This window comes from Protopterus annectens, chromosome 13.part0 (genome assembly GCF_019279795.1).
Source record: "Protopterus annectens isolate FY-2018-M chromosome 13.part0, PAN1.0, whole genome shotgun sequence".
In the NCBI taxonomy this organism is placed as follows: Eukaryota; Metazoa; Chordata; order Ceratodontiformes; family Protopteridae; genus Protopterus; species Protopterus annectens.
Window position 1 is genome coordinate 1,368,109,504 of NC_056747.1, and position 23,593 is coordinate 1,368,133,096.

A 23,593-nucleotide genomic window follows, 5' to 3' on the forward strand; every position below is an offset into this window, starting at 1 on the left:
CCAAAATGGGTCTCCAGTCCCCTGTTTTCTTTGGAACCAAAAAGAATTTGGAGTAGATTCCGGATCCTTGCTGGTCTGCTGGAACTGGTTGAATGGCTCTTTTTGCAAGCAACTTTGAGATTTCTGACACTGCTTGCTCCCTTTGAGCGGGTGGAACATTTGTAAGGGACTTTTTTGATTGTTTTGGAATGCGAAAGAGCGGAATGGAATAGCCTTCGGAAATGATGGACTGTACCCACTTTCTTGAGTTAGTGATCGCCAGGCTTCTGGGTACAGTGATAATCTTCCTCTGCCTCCGAAGGTGGACAGTCGGGCAACACCTCAGGGATGTAGAAAGGGCTTGTCAGAAAAGGTTTCTCGATTGCCCTGGTTCTGCGGACCCCCCCTGCCTCTAGGGCGGCGTCTACCATTATTGTTCCCCCCTCTGCCTCTAGAGGGGAACCGACTCTGTGCGTCAGGCAAAGCTCCTTGAGATTGTTTGCGGAACCACATCTTTCCACCCTTCTGGCCCTTGGGGTAAGGCCTAGAAGGAGTAGAAAAACGGACTCCGACGGCAGAAAGAGTTTTGCCATCAGTCTCTCACCTTGTCAGTGTTTCTTTCACTTGAGGACCAAAAAGAGACGATCCATCAAACGGGGAGTTAGTGAAAGATGTCTTGAAGGGGTCCACAAAATTGCATAGCCGCATCCAGGCATGCCGGCGTAAGGCCACACCTGTACCTGCGGCTCTGCTCGCTCCATCAGCCGCATATGAAAGAAGGCGCATGGAGGAGTTAGCTATCGAATTGAGGGTAGCCAGCTGAGCGTTCATCTTATCCTGAAAACCCGCAGCTGTTGGATCCTTTAACATCTCACTCGCTTCCTTGATCAAGTCTCTCTGAAGACGAGTGAAATGACAGAGGTAGTTCAGCGAACGCATCGAAAAGGTCGCTGACGAGAACATCCGCTTCCCGTACCTGTCCATAGACCTAGATTCCTTGTTAGGAGGATGGACAGGCACTGAAGGATCAGCTAGTTCCTTCTTGGTGGCAGCAGCTACCACCATAGCATCCACAGAAACTCCTTTAGTCAAAAATTGTTTGTCTGCTGGGGCCGTAATAAACTTTGAAGGTCTCCTGGGGGTGGGGTCCACAGAGTCAGGAGCCGTCCAGGCCTTTTTTGCTACCACCTGCATGAGGGGGTCAAGGGGGACACCCAGGAGGTGGAAGGGCGAGAGCCGAACGCCTCAAGATACACAGATTCATCCTCTGAAGGGTTGAGGGCTGGCCAATTCCCCCTCTGTTTTAAGATCTCCAGGATGTCTGCAAAGGAGACATCTTCAGAGGGGGAACGGGGGGAACCTTCAGAATCCTCTAAATCTGTGTCAGAGGTGACAGACTCAGGTGAGTCTATGTGCTTCCTCTTGCACTTTCTCTTCCTAGGGGGCTCTCCTGCCAATTCAGGAGAGGCCTCGGAAGAGGAGGAGATCCCCACTGGGGATTCTTGAGGAGCTGGCTCTCTGCGGTCCGGGATGAGGGAGTGAGTAGAAATTACCTGAGGCACCGAGGAGGGAGGGGCGGACGGAGCCGACTGTGGAGTTGAACCAGGTTCCAACACACTCCGCATGACCTCGAAAGCACCCCTGTCAGGCAGAGCCAGAGGTCTCCGCACCGACAGTGATGGCTCCGAGGTCGATGTCGGAGCCGAACTCACCAATGCCGAAGCACCGAGAGGGAGAGCGGGGTCGGACAAGGGTCCGATGCCACTCACCCCCTCGGAGCCGACGAGGGAAGTCCAGCGCTGAGATTCCTCCAATGAAGAAATCGGAGCAGATGATGGCGCCGAAGACAATTGTATCGGCTCCGACACTGCCACAGTCTCGGGTCCGAAACGCCCCGTCTCCGAACTCAAAGGAGTCGGAGGAGGAACATTTTGAGTAATAGGGTTAAGCATCGACTGATGAGTCTGGCTCTGAAGCATTTGGGCCAGTGCCTCGGACTTAAGAAGTTGACTCACTACCCTCTGAAGGTCATGATCCGAAAGTCTCGACGACCTAGAGGAGTGAGACCTATGGCTCCGTTCAGACAGCAAGGGAGATGCTGGAGCCGAATGAACGGAGCCAAGAGACGGTGACCTAGACCTTTTCCTAGTTGTCTGTTCTGATAACCTTATCGGAGCCGACTCAGTGATTTCTAATACCTCGACTCCGGCCAGAGCCGAGGAAACAGAAGAAATAAGTGTTCGAGTCTCATCAGCTCCAGCCGGAGCCGATGTTGTAGCAGACTTCGAAGCCCTAGGTGTCGACTCAGAAGCGGGAGCCGATGACCTAGTAGGCTTGGAGGGTTTTCCCGAAGATAGAGTCGGGGGACCCTCAGGTTTCAATAAGCCTCGTAAGATAAGCTTATTTTTCCTTTCCTGCAGGACTCTAGGGCTGAAGCCATGGCATACAGCACAAGAGTCCTGCAGGTGCAAAGGTCCCAGGCAGTACACGCAAGAAGTGTGACCGTCTGTCAGAGACATCTTCTGACAGCACGAGTCACACTTCTTAAAGCCTGAGACCTTTGAATCCTTAGACATTACTAAGATATAAAGTGTAATCACCACACAAGCACAAACACACCGATTACACTATCCAATAAATGAATTTAAACTAATAAATTAAACTAATAAATTTAGTTTTTTTGATCCCTACAAAAAAACACACATACACTCCACTACTAATAAGGGGATGGAAGGGCCCGAAGGCCTAAGGAAAGAACTCCTAAGTTCTTGTGGTAAAAAGGGTGGAGAAACTGGAGGGAAAGGATAAAAAACTACTTAACTGTGGGAATTATCAATAAAAACTAAGTTAAAGGGGTTTAAATTAAGTTTTAGACTGTTCTAAACAAACTAACCTGAAGCCGGTTGGAACAACACACCTCGATCGCTGTAGCGGCAAACGAGATCTGAGGTATTACCACCTAGCATTGTGGGATAAAAGGGGAGCCTCGAGCCGGTGGAACTAACTCTCGAGCTTTTAGAGTGGCCGAGTCGGAGCCGAGGATCGGCTCCGAACCCATCCAGCAAGAATGAAGGCGAGATAGACAACTTAACATTTGGCACTAACAGTTTACCTCATTGCTATTTGGGATCTACCCAAGAGTCTTCACAAAGTGCCTATCCCTAGCCATTGCTTATTCCAGACTACAAAAAGTATGTATTTACTGTATGGTTTCATGGTCTCAGGCTGTCTTGGCAAAGAAAATACTCAAGGCCGTAGCCTTCACTTGCGGTCCATTGTATTGCTTGTTCAATCCCCATCTTCAAGTCACGTCTGGTGTAATCCCTATTGGTGGTTTTCCTGGGATTCCATCTGGACACTTTGAGCATTCATCCTACACGACAAACTTAGAAAGTTGCCAAAAATATTTTTGCACCTAGTAGTGTGGATGTTGGTCACAGTTGGGGAATTTTTCAGAGACATGGGCTTCATGGCTTCCACCATTTTGAGGGTCCCCCATGCCGGGCTGCATATGGGTAAAATCCTGTGATATCTGAAGTGTGTGGGTAGTTGACACTCGCACCCCCCCTATATCCAGTGATATCGAAAGTATGTGGGTAGCTAGCACTTGCACTTCCTATGTCCACTGATATCTGAATTGTGCGAGTAGTTAATACTCACATCCCCTACAACCCCAGATACCCGTCCTCCCATTTGTAGTAAGGCAGCTCCAGTGGTGTCCCTTTTGTAGAAGAAATCCACACAAGATCACCACCTTAGATAACTCTGATTTTTCTTACGGGGCATTTTCCATGGATCTCAATGCATTAAAGACTCTTCTGGTATACAACATAGCAATGTATGTACTGTGTGGTGTTCCTAGCATGTTTGTAAAACTCTACGGCATGTACAGTGTGTATGTTGTCCTGCTCTGTTTTTTTCTTATTGCATGTTCTCACCTACCTGAATCCACCCCTCTATGCTTCATTTAACTGTATTTCACTATATATAGTTGCTTATGTCTGTCACCAGTTTGCTTTACAGACTTGTACATTCCTTATGTATTTCTGTATATGTATGTACTCATATCTCATGTTCTGGTCTTTGCCTTTTGACTCAGGTAAGGGCTGAAAAGGGTCCTGTACATACCTCATTAACCCAGTTAAACTCAAAAAGTAAATTTCAAGGCCCAGATGACATGGTCCTACCTGTTGAAAGAGACACATCAACAGCAGTAAAATGCTTGTTCTAATTCAGGGTTTAAAGGCCTTCAACCCACTGTGAACAGAGGGAACACTGCAAGTAGTGACCGATAGCACCACAGTAACTTTCGTAAATCAACAAGAAGGGGGGGCAAGGTCATACCAACCCCACAGACCTGCAGTGACAGGCAGTGAGCTGGCAGTCTACAACAAACTGTCCCTGAAACTGATTACATCCCTTTGATGATGAGCACAGTAGCAGACTAGCTGAGCAAAACAAAGGCAAACCCGCATGAGTGGATGTTTACACTAGGAGGTGGTCTTCAAATAGTGCACAGATGGTTCAGTTTACGTGTTCTAAAAGTAAACCATGTTACACTGGGAGGTGGTCTTCAAATAGTGCACAGGTGGTTCAGTTTACGTGTTCTAAAAGCAAACCATGTTACACTGGGAGGTGGTCTTCAAATAGTGCACAGGTGGATCAGTTTACGTGTTCTAAAAGCAAACCATGTTACACTGGGAGGTGGTCTTCAAATAGTGCACAGGTGGATCAATTTACGTGTTCTAAAAGCAAACCATGTTACACTGGGAGGTGGTCTTCAAATAATGCACAGGTGGATCAGTTTACGTGTTCTAAAAGCAAACCATGTTATACTGCGAGGTGGTCTTCAAATAGTGCACAGGTGGATCAGTTTACGTGTTCTAAAAGCAAACCATGTTACACTGGGAGGTGGTCTTCAAATAGTGCACAGGTGGATCAGTTTGCGTGTTCTAAAAGCAAACCATGTTACACTGGGAGGTGGTCTTGAAATAGTGCACAGGTGGTTCAGTTTACGTGTTGTAAAAGCAAACCATTGGTTTAGGTGTATTTAAGAAACCCTTGCTGAGAGGCTGAGCAGTAGATGCCCTTTGCGTATCAGAGTGTGGCGTATTTATGCCATCCCTGTACTATCCAGGGTAATTTAAAAGGTGAAAAAGGAGAGACAGGAAGCTGCCGATAGCACCTGTCTGTCCCACACACCCAACCAGCGCTGATTTTCATTACGTGGGGATGTCAGGTGTTTGGTGCCAGTTGCTGCCCATCCTGTGGTGGACCTTCTGACACAGTGCAAGGGATCCCTCACCTGGATGACTGTTCAACTGCGGCAGAAAAGTTCTGAGGTCTATGCATGCAGATGTCACATTTAAGGTCCCGGGTTTATGGCCCTATGTGTGACGCCTTGTGAGAGCACTGGACATCACTACCATATGGTCTTACCTAAAATCCTGGTTTTGTCCAATCCCACTTGGGCATTTTTGTAGACAATATGGAAGACAAGTTTTCCACCAGAAAAGATCTCCCTCATACACCCTTTCTTTCAGGTAGGAGGGAAAATCTGCCTGGCATGCCAAGTTATTTCTCAGATCTATCATCATGGTCCCCTTAACCAAACAATGCATTAGGAAGGTCCACTGGTGCCTGTGAAATATATGACAAGAACTTCTCCACCCACTGAAGAACGTTTTGCCAGTAATAGTTTCCATTTGGAGGGAGGTCTTATGGTGGTCACTCCAGGAATAACTTTAGTTCAGAAAGTTTTGAGGTGATTGTGATCCATATGCTTGTCAACCCAGAGTTTTTTGCGATTCTTCATGGGTCCCAGACTCTTACTGTGGCTGACTCCAGGTTTGCTTGTTCAGCTTAACACCTGTGAAAGCACAAACAAGGTGGAGTAACCAGGACAGAATCAAAGTACGTTATTGTTGGACATACTAGATCTAGGCCTTACAGATTTTGCAGCTGAATGGAGACTTGAGGGGTCCTTATAGTGATTACTCTCAGTACCTTGGTTAGGTGGTACTTCAGCAGAGAAAGAGGTAACAAATTTTTTCATCTGTAGAAACTGCCCATGATAGTCTGGGATCTTGCTACTCAAGAAAAACTCCATCTTCAGGATTCTTATTCCTGTGGCCCAGAACTTCTTGGCAGACCATCTAAGCAGATCCACTCACATGCTTCAGTGGAAGGTGGCTAGCAAAGTATTGATAAATGTGATACTAAAGTGGGAAGTCCCAGATGTAAACTTGTTTGCTTCACCTCTTAACTGATTCCCTCCAGTACAGCTGTTTTGAGTGTGTACCTTTAACTCCCAATGAGTGTGGCTTGAGCCTTTAAAAAATGAAGTTATCACCTTACAATTCTGACAAGTACTCATTGGCAGAGGTCAGATGTCAATACAGTTGTGTGCCGTCATATATGCTTCAAGACAAAATAGTCTGATACCTTGTATGCAAGCATGATTTTAGAATTATTAATGCAAATATGAACAAGCCATATTTGACGCCTAGAGGCACAGTAGGAGATAATTGCAGATATGCCTGGAGGTGCAGTCTGCTGTAATGTAACAGCTGCCGGGTGTTTCCAACTTCCCAACACTATTGAGTGACCTAATGAAATTGAGAAAAGAGGGGGAAGATTTGCATCATAATACCCCATTCTGGTCAAGGCAGTCCTGATTCTTTCAGATGGTGCAGTTGCGCAAAGAGGAACCCCTCTAATCATCCCAATCCTTGCATGTTACTGAGTAAGGTGAGCTCTGATAATATAAATGTCGAATCAAATGCCTCAGCACTTTCCTAGCTGAATTAGATGAATTTGTCTGCATTTAACTTTAGCAGTCCTGCCTGGCTAAATGTAAGGGATTTTCTGTTTAGAGTACAGCTCATGGTCTACTACCAAAGGCAGCTTTGGGCTTGAGTGTCGTGTGTTACTTGGTTAGGCCCATTTCACAACCACCTTGCTTTTGCATGGCTATTAAGATCCAAGTCTTAGCCATTTGAGCTTACCTGCTTTTGAAACCTTCACTGGCCTCTGTCCTTAAAGTGAAACCGTTTTTGAAGGGGTTCTGTACTTCATATCAACAAGGAGGCCAGTACCACCTCCTTGGGACCTTAACTTTTTGGTAGAAAAATTGACATTACCTCATTTTTGGACCTGTAGATACATCTCCCCTAAAATACCTTGATAGTTCTTATCTCTGTAAGGAAAATCTGAGCTGCAGGCCTTGATGTGTAAGGAACCTTAAGCAGTCTTCTGCAGAGGCAAGATGGCATTTAGGACCAGTTTCTCTTTCATGGACATTCTGGTGTCAAAAGTAGCACTGAACCAAACTGTATAGGTACCTTTTCACTGCAGATGTCCAAACTGGGAGAAACATTACGTAAACATGTACATGCACAGACAATTAAGGTATTACACTGCATGGAATAAATGTTTCAAACAGATTAGGTTTTTGTTTCCATTATGCCAGCGGAACAGAGCAGTCCTATTATTTATGTGTTGAGCTATTATCTTTTTATTTTTTTTATCCTTTGTTGTCCAGGATACGTCCCTTTAAAGCTAGTGGCTTGATGTCCTTCTACTCCCACGTTGCAGTATTCTTATTGTGGGATTCTCTGCCTCAGGTGACCTGAACGTCTGCTCCTATACAAAAGCTTAAGCCTGGTTGCTGTTTGTGTGGGGCGTCACACATAGGGCCATAAACCCGGGACCTTAAATGTGACATCTGCATGCACAGACCTCAGAACTTTTCTGCCGCAGTTGAACTTCAGATTGATCGCATCAGTCCTCTACCTTCAAGACGTCTAAAGCTAAGTACCCCTTGGAGAATTCAAAAATTTTATTTATTGCTTGAGCTTGGTTTTCTTGTTTGTTCTGGGCCGATGTCTGCTAAGGAGGGTAAATGCTGATGTCAAATTCTGCTTAACAACTCCCATGACCATTTTGTATTCTGCTTAGGCTGGGAACACGGCCATACCTCCTGCACCATCTGTCAGTCCTTTGTCCCCAAAACGCTTAAAAGCCATCTGGCTGCCCTCAATTTATATTTGGAAAATCAGCGGCTTAAAAAGTTAGCATTATGGATGGACCCGGAGTTGGCTGCCCACGTGGAACCACCAAGAAAAAAGGCCAAACTTTCACGGCGTATTACCTCTGCCCCCACCGATATAGGGGTTGAGGGACATCCGCTAAAGCCATTTACTTCGGCATCTCCCCTCGAGGAACCCACTCTGAAGTGCTGGCCGGCACGTCTGCGGAGGTTGCTCAGACATCAGTTACTACTGAAGCTGAGTGGGAATCGGGCTCCACTGGACACCCGTCTGGGATACAAGAATCAGAGTCTTCTGCTTTAGGTCAGGCCCTGGAAACTAGGCCTTCTCTCTCTCCCAAAACTACACCTTTGAAAAGAAAACAAAAGACCAAACATTTATCTACCTCTCCTGAGGGACAACCTGACTGGCAATCTTTTACACAGTCCGTGATGCAGGCCTTCTTGCCCCTTAGGCACTCAGCCTCCTCATCTCCCACTATTCCAGTGTTTAGCCCAAGACCTGCCTCAGCAACTTCAATCCTCCCTTCCATTTCTCAGGAAGAAGAAGAGGCATTTTCCTCTTCCTCGGGAGTCGATTACTTACTCATCCCAAATAGCCTCCTTCCTGGAGTACTATTCCTAGATGAGGAATCCATAGAGGGAGACTCCCTTCCAGAATTTGGAGAGACCATTACTAAAATGAATATTTTAAATGGGATACTTTCCAAATGACAGAAACTCAAAACCGATATTTTGAGCTGATATTTTGAGCTGTTGCAGGTTGAAGCTCCGTCCTCATCTGCCATCTCCCCAGTGATCCCTGCATACCTAGATGCATTTGCATCAGCCTCAAAAAATCCTGATTCTCAGCCACCTGCTCCAGAGAGACCTGATTGTTTCTACAAGGTGCCTAATGACCATAAATTTCTAGTGAAAATCCCCTTGGCGGACCCTGCTGTGATATCTGTAACCCCAGACAAACAATCTAGACTGATTCCATCCTTGTCACTTCTATCTACTGACAAGGACAGCAATATTATGGACAAACTGGGCAAGAAGGTTTATAATTACAGCCTGGCCTTTAGTGCCATTAATTACCAAACCCATATGGTTAAGTATGTCTTGGATTTGGTATCCCAAGCTGCAACTCTACTGTCCTCCCTGCCTGACTCTCCCATCAAGACCAGAAGTAGCATCAAAGGTGACCCTGGCATCCCAGGTAGCCAGGTACTCAATTAGATGCAGTTATGATGCAGCAGAGATCTCTGCTAGATCTGCTGCATTTGGATCTGTGCTACACAGATACTCATGGCTTAGGCTCCAACCATTCCCTGAAGACTTCGTATCCAAAATTCTAGATGCTTGTTTTGAAAAAAAAAAAAAATTCTAGATGCCCCGCTAGATCACAACCTCCTGTTTGGTAAACGATCTGCAGAACTGTTTAAGAACCTTAAGGAGGCGAGCAAGGAACTCCAAGATATTAAACACCTTTTGGTATCTCCAGTACCAAAATTGTACAGAAACTACCCGGCTAAGACCACCTATGTCAGAAGGACCCCCTCCACTGCCCCCCTTCATCTTCTAGGCATAGGAAAGGAACCAGGATGCAAATCTCTTCTAGGCCTGCTTCTTCTCAGCCTATACACAGACAGTCCTTTCAGGACAGAAACAATACCAATAATGGGTGACTGTCTTGCCCACCTCCCCCTTTTATCCCATCTCTCCCACTGTCTGCCCCTTTGGAAAGTTATCACCTCGGACTGCTGGGTTCTGGCTGTAGTGGAAAAGGGATATTTCCTATCTTGGCAGGAAAGGCCCACACCACAGTGCATTCCATTCCCACCCAAGAACCAACTTTAGCAAATTCCTCACATTATCCAGGGCCTATTGGCTCAGGGAACCACAGAACCTGTCCCATCAGGCCAGGAAGGAAAAGGTTTGTACTCAAGGCTGTTCGTAGTACCAAAAAAGGACAGACCATGAAGGCCAATCCTGGATTTATCTTTCCTAAACGTCTTTCTAAAAGTCCCTTCAGAATGCTCTCTCTCCAAACCCTACTTCCACTACTGCAACCCAGAGCGTTCATGGCCTCTCTGAACCTGAAGGAGGCCTACCTCCACATCCCCATACATCTCACCCACAGAAAATACTTGTGTTTTGCTGGGCCCTGTTCTCACTTTCAATTTACTGCCTTGCCCTTTGGTTTATCCACTGCACCTAGGGTCTTCACTAAATGCCTGGCTCCTGCCATAGCCTACTTTTGGACCAAGGGCATTCAAATCTACCCCTACCTGGACGATATTCTTATTCTTACAGAAAAGGAAAATGCCCTCCAAAACCATCTGCAGTTATCCATGTCTCTATTGCAAGGGTTGGGGTTCACACTCAACCTCGCCAAATCATCAGTTTCACCAGAGCAGGACAAAATCTTCCTGGGTTGCAGGATTCAGACAGACCTGATGAAGGCCTTCCCTCGTCAGGACGAGGTGGCTTCCGTAATCAACCACTTCCAGGACCTTCTCCAGGCCCACCAACTGTCAGCCAGATAATTCATGCGCCGCCTTGGCCTTATGGCAGCCACCATACCTATGCTGCCACTAGCCAGGATACACATGAGGAAGCTACAATGGTACCTAAAGAATGTGTGGTCCCAACACAGCCACCCTGTAAAGTTCCAGGTACCCTTCCTACCCTGCCTAAAAACAGAGTTAAAATGGTGGATCCAACAGGTACAACTGAACCCAGGACTTACCCCTCCTACCCTCCAGACCAGCTCAACATATACACACAGATGCCTCAGATCTGGGCTGGGGGGCTACCATGAAGGGCCTCAAGGTGCAAGAACACTCGTAGGTACCCATCCTGAGAAAACACATCAACATAAGGGAAATGACTGCAGTTCATTTAGCCCTGAAAGCCTTTCTCCCCTTCTTACAGCCAGGTCCCCTGCAAATCTTCACAGACAATACCACTGTCATGTGGTACATCAAACAGTGGGGGACCAGGTCATCCCTCCTCTGCAGGCTGGCAATGCAGATTCGGGAATTAGCCTCACGAAACATCTTATCTCTGCAGTCAGTCTACATCCCATCCCAGGACAGCCACCAAGTGGATGCTCTCAGCAGATCTTTATGCATCACAAGTGGATGTTGCACAGAGAAGTATTTCTAGACATTGTCCACCAGTGGGGCGCAACTCAAATAGATTTATTTGCCTCCTCCCAGAACAGACAACTGAGAGAATTTTGTACCAAGGAGCCACTCTCCACTAGCCTGGAGAGTGGACACCTTCATCTCATGGAAGGGACGGTTTCTCTGTGCCTTTCCTCTAATTCAAAAGGTCCTCCTGAAAATCAGGAGGGACATGCCAAAAATCTTGCTGGTGACTCCCTATTGTCCTAGGCAGCATTGGTTCCCCCTTCTACTATCCTTCGCCAAGGGCAGTCACCACAAGTTACCCACAAGGTGGACCTACTCACACAACAGAAGGGTACTCTCATCCATCCACACCTGGAGATGATGTGCCTAACACTCCGGGTGATAAACATTTAGTACCCTTCAGACACTGCTACTCAGGGGATGCACTTTCTGTCCTAAAGGAGGCCAGGAAACCTAATACAAGGATATCCTATATTTTAAGATGGGAAAGGTTCTCCAAATGGTGTCTCCAAAAACATAGGGTCTCCTTTCAAGCGGATGTTCCCCTAGCCTTAGCTTGTGTGTGTGAGCTCAGTAAGGCAGGCCTTGCCTCTTCAGTGAAAGTGCACCTGTTTGCTGTCTCTGACTGCTAGCCCTTGGACCCTCCTCTACTCTCCAGGTTAGATGTTAAATTCTTCTTGAAAGGGATCTTGCTGCACATTAGACCACCGAGGAAGCCTATTCCACCACCTTGGGACCTAAATTGTGTCCTGGAAAAACTCACACTGGCTCCATTTGAGCTAGTCGGTTCTGCATCCCTACAGATGTGTACATGGAAAAAAAGGTCCTGTTGGTACCCCGCACCTCAGCTGGAAGGGTATCAGAGTTACAGGCACTCATGGCATGCTCTCCCTACACTATCTTCCACAAAGACAAGGGTGGCCGTGCGCACCAACCCCTCCTCCATGCCCAAAGTGGTCAACGAGCTATCATTAAATCATTCCATTCATCTACCCACCTTCTTCCCCTCCCCTATCAGTGACAGTGAGAGAATACTACATTCCCTGGATGTTCACAGGCAGTTAAAGTTTTACTTGGGCAAACCTAAGGCCATTAGGAAATCTAATCAACTTTTTGTATCCTTTCATTCCAGAGCCCTGGGCAAGGCAGTCTTCAAACAAGCTGTCTGCTTCTGCTACTCCTACTATAGAAAAGATTTGCTTCAGAGGGTCAGAGCACACTCTACCAGGGCAGTAGCCTCCTACAAAGCCTTCTTCAAGGGCCTAGACACAGCTTCCATCCTGGAGGCAGCCCCCTGGTTCACTATACATACTTTTACCAACACTACAAATTGGACCATATCTCCAGAACCAGAGCAGGTTTTGCAAGGGCAATCCTGCAGGGATTTCTGGAATCTGCAGCCTCTACCTTCACCCTTCCTCCTTCCTAAGCCGTGATACTCTCCCACAGTAAGAATACTGCAACATGGTAATAGAAGGACTTAAAATAGTTTTGTAAAATCTTACCATAACCACATATGTTCATCGTGTTTCACTGTTGCAGTCATTACACTTGGGTTATCCTGCTGGCAGGCTACCCGCAGTCGGCCTGAATTCCAAAGTCTTGGTCCGGCGTCGGTTGCTGTCACATCTTCCCTGACCTCAGTGCGCCAGGGATATAAAAGATGCAGCCGATGCCATTTTCTTCAGTCTTTCTTGCTACACGGTGCCCAAACCAAAAGCAGTTCGCAAGTGCCAGTCGGCCGACTCCTGTCATTTTCGAAAATGAATTTCAGATCCGAAGTCTTCAATAAAGCTAAGTACCCCGTTGGGGAAACTTTTTCTTGCTCCAGACCAATGTCAGTAAAAATTAACAACTGTATTCCTTGCCTAGGCCCCGACCACAACGTTGCTAGTTGTTGGTTTTGCGCTAGATTCAAACAGTGCACTATTAAGCGTCGGTTCGATTTTGCTTTACATTACTTTGGCCGAAGGTTTAACTATATAATGCCGTAAGAACAACCGACGACAAAGCCTCTTCTAGGCCAGTCTCGCTAGTTCGCCGGTTCTCAGTGATGCGCTTTCGCAGCCCCTGACACCCGCTACCTCAGAGCCACAGGCTGCCTCTGACTCCCACGTGGAGACAGCTAGGCCTCTGGAAACTCAAGGTATTGGACCTACAGAAACTATTCCCTCAGATGGGTCTGGAGCCACTGAGCAGGCATTGGCTTCTGAGGGTGTTTTCAGACCTACACAGCTTACTATCAAGACCACTTCAGCAGCCAAGGCAAAGTCTAAAACACCTTTAAAGACAAAGAAACAAGTACAGCATTCTCCTGGACAGTCATCCATGCCTAAGAAACAGATGCTTAAAATGGCTAAAGACCTAATTACTCTGATCAGGAGTTCCCATCCCCCTCCTGATAAAAGGCCTAGGCAAGATACTGACTATGATTCCTCTGACCAGGTTTCTATTTCCTCTGACTCCTCTTCAGAACAGGGATATTCTCTTCCTCCCTATGAGGATTCCGACGCTGAAGAATCTATCCCTTCAGCCTCTCCTCCTGAGGATTACTCTTTTGGGGAAACCCTGCACACCATGAGGGAGCATTTCCATTGGGAGAGCCAGGATTATTCAGAATCCAAGAAAAGGCTCAGAGATTTTCTTTTACTGCCTCAGCACAGGCCCCTTGCTATTCCCCCTGTACTAGATATTGTTGTTGATGTTTTTTCTGAATCCAGTTTGTCTCCTGATTCTTTAACCACTGCACCAGTTAAGCCAGATATGTACTACAGGGTCCCAGATTCACATAAATTTCTTTATAAGAACCCTGCTGCTGACCCAGAAAAAAATTCTCAGGGTCCCAAGGGGGTCACCTATGCTACTTTAGCTGTAATGGCTTTAAACTCAGTTTCACATGCCTAAATATCAACAATAACTAATGTCTGTGCTCAAACAGAAAATGCTTACAAGCTCAGAATGTCCTGAAAATAAGGAAATGCAGGATTTATTGCATGCAGCTGAACAAGTGGGAAAGCATACTTTGCAATGTGGTTTTGATTAATTAGAGGCCTCTTGCAGAGCCGCAGTTGCAGGTTCTGTCATTCTTAGGCATGCTTGGTTAAAAGAACAAAGTTTACCTGATCATGTTAAAGCAAAATTGTTGGATGCTCCATTACAGCATGATACTTTGTTTGGTGTTAAGGCAGAAGAGGTGTTAAAGAAAATGGAGGATAAAGCAAAATCAATGCAGACTGTAAAGGATTTCTTACAGGTTCAGCCACCCAGATTTAGCAGGAACTGGCCTTCAAAAAATTGGTCCTTTCCAGTGTCAGACAGGCCACAAAGAGGCAGACACAGACGCCCAAGAGGCAGATCTCAGCCACAAGGCACATACAGACCTAAGCAATGGGGTGCTTTAGCCCCCAAAGGTGGAGAAGACAAATCACAACCTTATAGGAAACAGTCCCAATGACTTCCCTCTACCAATGCCAAGCACTTACTTTTTGGCGGCACCCTTGGGGGGAAAACTAGCACTTTTCTCACAAAATTGGCACATAATTACACAAGACAAATGGGTACTGAATATTGTTCCCCAGGGTTACAGGTTCCACTTTCACACCCTACCAAGGCCAAAAGGTATGCCAGACCTGCCACACAATCAATGGGCAGAGGCACAAATACAAATTTCTGCTCTCATGGACATGAGGGCTATTCAAAACGTACCACAGCAAGAGCAGGGACAAGGATTTTACTCAAGACTTTTCTTGGTACCCAGAAAGGACAAAGCTTGGAGACCAATACTGGACCTGTCTACTCTAAATACTTTCCTGGACGTTCCAAAATTCAGAATGTTGACACTGCAGCAACTTCTACCCATGCTGGGCAAAAAGGCTTGGCTAGTTACTTTCGACCTCAAATTGGCAATCAGACAGTCTTGCATAAGATACCTCAGATTCATAGCTGGCTCAATGCATTACCAATTCTCTGCACTGCCCTTTGGCTTATTTACTGCGCCCAGGGTCTTCACAAAATGCCTGGCACCAGTAATTGCATTTTGCAGACAAAAAGGAATTCAAATATATCCCTACTTGGACGACTGCCAGATAGCAAGGACATTCTACTAAAGCATCTGGCATTTGTAAAAAGATTACTAACTTGCCTAGGGTACTCAGTAAACGAAAAGAAATCAAAACAAGTGCCCTCTCAAGAGATAATATTCCTGAGTGCAAGCTTAAATACAGCTGCCCAGATGGCTTATCTCACGCCAGACAAACAAAGGCAACTGACTCATTACTTCCAAATGATGGCAACAAAGACCCAGCTACCTGCAAGAAAAATTCTGCAGGCTTTGGGCTTCATGGCATCCTGCATCCTGCTAATTCCATATGCAAGACTGCATATGAGGAAGCTACAATGGTATCTAAAAAGTGTTTGGACTCAACATTGCCACAGCCTGGAAACAATAATTACTCTCATTCCCTGCCTGCAACAAGAGTTTCGATGGTGGGCACTGGCCTGTCACCACAACAAGGGACGGCCATTCACTTTACCCACAGCCAAGCAGACACTAACAGATGCATCGCATTACGCCTGGGGAGCACACATGGCGGGAAAATATATACAGGGCACATGGCCCACAGACCAAGTGCATCTTCATATCAATACAAAAGAGATGCTAGCTGTACAAAATGCCCTGACAGCCTTCAAGGATCTACTACATCCAGGACAACTATTACTAAAGACGGACAATACTATAGTCATGTGGTACATAAACAAGCAAGGAGGCGCACATTCCTCCCCCTCTGCAGGCAAGCCATGACTTTGTGGAACACAGCACCGGCCTATCAAGTACATCTGCAGGCACAATTCCTGCCAGGAAAGAAAAATGCTCTAGCAGACAAAGTAAGCAGAAACCTCATGGACCGTCATGAGTGGAAACTTGATCCACAAGTCTTCAGCATGATAAAAAATGGGGATGCCCAGACATAGATTTATTTGCCTCCCCTCACAACTACCAACTACAGAGATTCTGCACAAGGACTTATCATTCACAAGCATGGAAGGTGGATGCTCTGTCATTCAGCTGGAAAAGCCTAACAGTTTATGGCTATCCACCACTGCCTCTACTCCCCAAGGTACTCCTAAAAGTCAGACAAGAGAGGCAAAAATGATTCTGATTGCCCCAGACTGGCCACGCCAGCACTGGTACCCAATCCTAAAGACCTTTTCTCAAGGGCCAGTCTGGACTTTACCTCAAATTCCTCATCTGCTGACCCAACAAAACAATCAGATCCTGCACAGCCAACTCAGAACTTTAAATCTGGCTGCATGGCGAGTAATATAGCCACTCAGAACACACCTCTCGCCAAAGCAGTTATGGATGTCATTTTGGAAACCAGGAGGCCCAGCACCAGGAAATCCTATGCAGAAAAATGGAAGAGATTCTGTGCTTGGAACCAGGTACAAGGACTTGAACCGCTTGTTCCTAATATTCCTCAGATTTTGCAATACCTAACTGAGATGCTGGACAAAGGCCTATCCTTCTCATCAATAAAGATCCATGCCTCTGCCATTTCAGTTCATTACAATACCGAACCTCCTATTTTCTCTCATCCACTACTAAGACAGTACCTCAGAGGGGCAAAAAACATAAGACCCCCAAGGAGAGCACCTATACCTACATGGGACCTCAATTTTGTCTTGGAAAAGCTCACACTGCCTCCTTTTGAGCCAGCCAATACAGCTGAGATAAAATTCTTATCATGGAAAACTGCTCTGCTCCTCGCAATAACTTCAGCAAGAAGAGTCTCAGAGTTACAGGCATTAATGGCAGTGGAACCTTTTATCATTTTTCATCCAGAGAGGGTTTCTCTCAGGACAAACCCAACATTTATGCCAAAGGTAGTATCCACCGTGGCTCTTAACCAAACCATTTATTTGCCAACTTTTTATCCAAATCCCCAGAATAAGGGGGAGAGACTTCTGCACTCTTTGGACATACACAGACAGCTACGTTTCTACTTGGACAAAACAAAAGCTTTCAGAAAAACTGAGCAACTTTTTGTGGCATACACTGCAGGATCACAAGGAAAGGCTATTTCAAAGCAGACTTTCAAAATGGATAGGACACTGCATTCGTTTTTGCTATGCACAGCATGACAAATCTATGTCTAAGAATATTAGGCCACATTCAACCAGAGCAGCAGCCACTTCAGCAGCCTTTCTCAGAGGAGTACCAACCAAAGAAATTTTGGAGGCTGCAACTTTGAGTTCAGTGCACACTTTTACCAAGCACGATCACTTACCTCTTTACTCTAAATCCAGAGCAGGCTTTGCCACTGCAGTTTTGCAGGGCCTCATAGCCACTCCTAATCGTATTTAGACCCAGCCGCCCAATCTCAGCATTGGGATTCAACCCAAGTGCAATGACTGCAACAGTGAAACACAATGATCATAGTACAGTTGTGTACCTACCATAAATGTAGACGTTCGAGTGTATTCACTGTTGCAGTCCAGGTTACCCTCCCACCATCCCCCTATCATTGCTGGGATTTATCTATACTTCTCTATTCTATACAACCTATGTTCATAGGTTCCACAGAAGTGAGGTTATGAATCTGTCCCTCCAGCATGTCCTATTTATTTCAGTGCTGAGGTTTAAGGTATGCCACTGAGTAGAGCTGGAGTTTCTTTTACCAGCAGAGCATATGGCATCTGTGAGAGTAGAGCTGGAGTTTCTTTAACGGGCATATATGGGGCATCTTTGAGCCCTTTGATCCTCTTGGTGAATCCCAAAGGGGCATTGTACTCAATTATGGGCCTGATGAGGGATGAGTAAAGAGCACGATGACCCTCCCTAATCTAGTGTGAATCCTTCATGATTAAGTGGGCTATATAAAATGTTTTCGTCCCCAGGTATATACCAAACAAGAGAGGTCCCAGGACACTGGTTTGGAGTCTGACATGGCTTTTGCAACCCATCTAGTGACATAGGGTTTATATTTAAGCTGGTGAGCTTATCTATAATGGGCAGGATCTGCCCCTGAAGGTGTTCTCATAGAATGCATTTTGATCTTACCAGTGATGGAGATGGGTTTGTCTTTTGAGCCTTGCCTAAAAAAGGCACTATGTGGTGTATTTGCTTGTAGAAGAAGGTAAGGCTTATGTTAGTGCATGATTTTTTATTTGCAAATTTATTTAGCCTACACTTTTGGGGCCACCTGACATCTGGGGCAAGAAAAACTGAAGAAAATGGCGTTGGCTGCATCTTTTATACCCCTGGCGCACTGACGTCAGGAAGAGGCGACAGCAACTGACACCGGACCAAGACTTTGGAATTCAGGCAGACTGCGGGTAGCCTGCCAGCAGGATAACCCAAGTGTAATGACTGCAACAGTGAATACACTCGAACATCTACATTTATGGTAGGTACACAACTGTACTATGTCCATCTCTTCCATGTTGCAGTATTCTTTCCCACCGTCCTGATCCCATGTTTCTACCTGTCTGTGGACCATCATGAAGCATTTACTTACATTATGGTCAGACTGGACAGTCAAGGGTATTTCCCCACTCTGGAGGACATCATTTGAAATCATTTAAGCTACTGTTGACTGGGCAGTCAGTTCTGAGGTCTGTGCATGCAGATGTCACATTTAAGGTCCCTGGATTATGGCCGTATGTGTGAAGCCCCATGCAGCAACAGCAACCAGGCTTCAAGCTTTTGTAGAGGAGCCGACATTGAGGTTGCCTGAGGCGGAGAATCTCACAGCAGGAATACTGCAACATGGAAGAGAAGGACTTCTATGGCTTTTAGTAAGATTTTACACAGCTATTCTTTTTCAGGGGAGACTGAACTGGTATTTATACAATGTTACCAAGGTGATTTTCTCCAAGGGGTTACTAGACTATTGCCTTTTATGATCTTCCTAGCAAGATGTTGCAAGGTCAGGTTAAAGTACATGTTAAGACAGCAGAAGCTATGAGGGTGTCTTTTTTGGGAATTTTGACGCACAGCATTTTTGTGCAGTTGCCTAGACTAATGACTTATTTCCAGGTATTAGAAGCTAGGCATGGGATCCAGGAGTTGATCTGTGTTTACCTATGCAGTCCTACAGGGCATGTTGGTGCCTCCCACTATAGCCAGGTTCCCCTTTGGCACTCCTAGGTGTGTAGTGAGTGGTGCTCCAGGAGTGGTCTCTTTCATGTGCACAGTACAGTTGTGTGTGCATCCTCACCATTGTAGCAAATATAAGCTCCCTCCTACAAACTGCTGGGTTTGCTCCTTTTGTTATACTTGTCTGTGAAGGTACAGTGTTTGGGGAGGGGACTGGACCTCTGCTCTTCGCATACCAAACTATCTCTCCTAGCTGGTGAGGGACAGTGCATCGTAACCTAGCTAGTTCAACCTCCTTGCCAGACTAGGTGGACAGAATTGTGGGTAGCATGCTTTCTCACACAGAATAGAACTTGAAATGGAATGAGCTGCTCCCTTTTATATATTTACTTTTTTTAACCAACCAACCATCCTAATTGGGCCCCTTCAGTGTGGTACAGAGATCTCTGTAAGTCAGGCTGGATGAATAGACTGCTGTCTGTGGCTAATTCACAAGCTTTATGAATAATTGTCTGATCCTTGCATTCAAACACCTGTTGTTACAGTGGGTATGTGGAGATGGCTGTAATTTCTAGAATGTTCTTACTGCACTTCATTATGTGAATGATTTGAAATGTGAAATAAAGAATCCTTCACCATTTCTTAATATATTTTTGTACTTTACCCCCTCCCCCATTTTTAGGATCCCTTTGGAGAAAAGCGAGGTCATTTTGACTATCAGAGTCTACTAACACGCCTACAAGCCGTCCGGCAACGCATCAAGGAGACAATTGATGAAGAAGATCCAGACACAGAGTCTGACAGTAGTTCATCAGGGACAGAACCAGACAGCCAGGGCAGTAACAAACTCTAGAAAGCAGGTTTCAAGCACTCAGAAACAAAGAAGGGAATATCAGAGCTGCAAACCCCAGGACCGTAATACATGGGTGCAGGAGCTCTGCAGAGCCAGGCAGCATTAGAACAAAAAAACTGACACTGCTGTTCTAGAAGACACTGAAGCCACCAGTCTAGAATGTCAGGTGATCTAGGCCATCTGGTTCTATAATTTCAGCAGATAGAGAAAAAGAGAAGTTGATTTCATTGCCCGTGTTGCTGTCACCAATGTTACCACAGCCTGAAGGTTATTAAAATTGTCTGCATTATCCTGAGTGCAGTAGCCATGTAGGATGCGCTTGTTACACTCTTAAGCAGTGTGCTGGAAATATGTGGAAGCAGATGTAACCAGGGGTACACCAAGCAGAGTTGCAATAGTCTTCATTTGTGTGTAAATGATTGCACCTATGATATGTTCTTAACTATGTATGTATTTGTGCACGTGTGCACATGCACAAACAGAGGGCACTTAATTGCTACTCAGTCAGTTGCTTTTTTGAATATTTATGAGTGAACTGCAGGCCAGGGACCCAAGAGCGGTCAGTCTGACCTGGTTTTCTCAGGTATGTAAACTGACACAGCTCTATATTGGGAGGGTAGTTCCTCTCAAACAGAATTTGTATAAAAGAATGCACTTAACCCCAGTATATAATAGTTGGTTTACTTACCAAATTGCAGACTGTAGTTTATGCAGACAGCCTTTATTAAAGTAGAATTTATTTTCCTTAGTCTTTCTGTATTGGGTATTTTAAATTGAGCATTATCTAAGTTTAATATAATAAACTGAATGTACATATATATTTTTGGCAAAGCTGGAAAAATAAATATTGCCCTTCACATGTTACCTGAAATTTTATTTTTGCAGTGTGCATGCATGTATACTAATGTGTTTTGGTTTTACATCCTTTTTCCCATTGCACTGTTTACACAACTTTTTCTGTTGTATATTTTATTTCTTGCATGTGCTGGTACCATCTTCACAAGTGGTTTGTTGGGCATTTCTGGAGACTCATTCTGTGCACTTACCTGATGTATGTGAAGAGCTAAAGAAGCTTTAATATACAGCAATGAAACCTGAGAAAAGATATAAAAGATATAGTGTAAATGTTTCCTTGCTTCAGGTGTATCTGCAAAACCCCAAATGGTAGCAGCTGCCATGGGGGGAAAAATCAGAAAATATGAACATAAGTTGAACTGTTTTTGACCTTTTTGTGGCATCTCTGCTGGCTTCAGATGTTCAGGTGCCTCTCCATGCCCAGCAGCTACTGAGAAAACAGTTTATTTCCTGTTCATGTGAAGGCTAAAAATGGCATGCTGCAGACTCAGGCCTTTTACTTTATACCTTAGTAGCTGGTCCTGCCCACCTTAAACGTGTGTACTGGTGTTTGTCTTGCTAGAACACATTATATAGTGACATGTGCACTTAAAGGGGAGATTTATGTATCTTCCAAGTCTAAAAATCTGCATTTTTCAAACGCATTGCCTCCAGCAAGTAAAAAAAATAGTCATAAACAGTGTTTCCTTCCCCCGACCCAGTGACTTTGATCTTGTTTGCAGGAAATCATCTCTAGTACTGAACTTGTTAGCAGGATGTTTACAACTGCAGGAAATCACTTTCTTCTCCTATAATGTTGCAAGTTTGTATACCAGCCTCACCGAGGTAGAATTTGAAGTTGTGATGAAAGTTGTAGACTTAGGAAGCCTACAAGACATAAGAAGACAGGCCTTCTGAGGAGTAGATTTGATGGTGCTGACAGAAGCTGTGTAATGCAGCTTGCCTCTCCCATATTGCTTCTGCATCTCTTCCTTCTGTCCCAGAAATCTTTGCATTCCTTTGATGGATGCTCATGCCAGTGATGTCTCTCTGGGAGAATGCTTCATTGCCTAGCCATCTGTGCTTTTTGAAGTAGTGCTTCTTTAAACCCTTGAGTCCCCTCCCCCTTTCTGAATAACAGTGGCATCTCCCCTCCTTTTTTTTCATATTCAGACGCATTTTCCACTTGATATCTAAGGGGGATGTGTTATGTCAGTGGCAAATGCCTTGCTTTGAAGTATTTATCCCCCTCACTGTACATGCTTGTCACGGTTTTCACAACTCTTAATTTGCCTTTCTTTTATGATTTCCTTTTTCTCGGTGCCAGACGTAAATATGACTACTCCAGGATAGTGTACTCCGTTCTCTTTAGTGGTGGGCCAGCCTTAGGCTAGTTGGACCTGTGTGGCCCAATAAAACCCTGTTTCCTCAGGGGGGTCACACACTAGGCTATGACAGCGCCAATATGCTTTTTGTGGCCCACAGATTTGTCTGACAGACACTGCAGCATAGTACATGGCATTTTGGTACTTATAATTTTACCCTTATAGTAGTTAGAAGTCTTGTTAGTGTGGACTACACTTCCCATCATGCACTGCAGTGGTAGCTATTCCAGTGTAAGTAAATGCTAGTCTCTTGTGTGACTTGGGAGTTGGCTGCTCACACTGCCAATAGTGGTCAGTGACTGTTGCTTAATGCTGAATGGGGGTTTTCAGCCCAAAACTTATTTGACTAACCATCTGATTTTATATACTGCTCAAGTTACTGTCTTGGAAAGTAGGACCAGGCTTAATTTGAAAACTGGTACAGTTTCTTTTGCTTCTCTTGCTGACATAAGGTTTATCGCTGGCTACTAAAGAATGCAATTGCAAAAGATAACTGGAATAGTTTGTTTTACGCAGTATGAAAACAACAGTAAAAAAACAAACACTAATCATTAAAAAAAATGATGAGGTAACATCTGATACCAAGTCTTGCGACAGAATGGTACCAGTTCAACAATATAGCAGAGAAATGCTTTCTGCTATCACAGATAGCAGCAAAATCATCACTGAGAAATAAAACGTGGTTTGTGTGTTGATTGGTAATAGGCAGAGATGGTTAGAAAAATTATTCACTTGGCTGAAAGTCTGAAAATAGTAACAGAAGCTGAGTCATAAATATGCTGCAGGGGGATCACAGCTTTAGAATCCCACACAAGCAGAAATGTAAAGCTGAAAAATGGTTGGACTGGATTTGGGAGGAAGTGTATTATAGAAACTTGAACAAACTCTGGGTGTTGCGTGCTCTACCTGTGTCCATGTAGGTCTCCTTAAGGCATTCTGATTTCTTCCTGTTTTTGCAAAAACATGATGCTTGATGACTAATCTTAAATATCGTTACATGTAGTCCATATTGTTGCCCTTCTAACCTGGGATATGGCTTGGTGACTACTCTTAAATATCCTTGCATGTAGTCCATATTGTTGCCCTTCTAACCTGGGATATGGCTTGGTGACTACTCTTAAATATCGTTACATGTAGTCCATATTGTTGCCCTTCTACCTGGGATATGGCTTGTTGACTACTCTTAAATATCCTTGCATGTAGTCCATATTGTTGCCCTTCTACCTGGGATATGGCTTGGTGACTACTCTTAAA

At 45.1% G+C, this 23,593-nt stretch overlaps 1 protein-coding gene across 1 annotated transcript in view; it reads left to right on the top strand.

The window, feature by feature from the left end:
- UBE2Z (ubiquitin conjugating enzyme E2 Z) overlaps positions 1–20,984 on the top strand; it is a 635,363-nt gene extending 614,379 nt beyond the window's left edge. The window contains exon 7 of the mRNA XM_044055394.1: positions 19,950–20,984. Within this exon, the coding sequence (XP_043911329.1) occupies positions 19,950–20,120 (171 nt within the window). The 3' untranslated portion in view covers positions 20,121–20,984. The remainder of the gene's footprint in view (positions 1–19,949) is intronic.
- Positions 20,985–23,593: the final 2,609 nt, after the last annotated feature.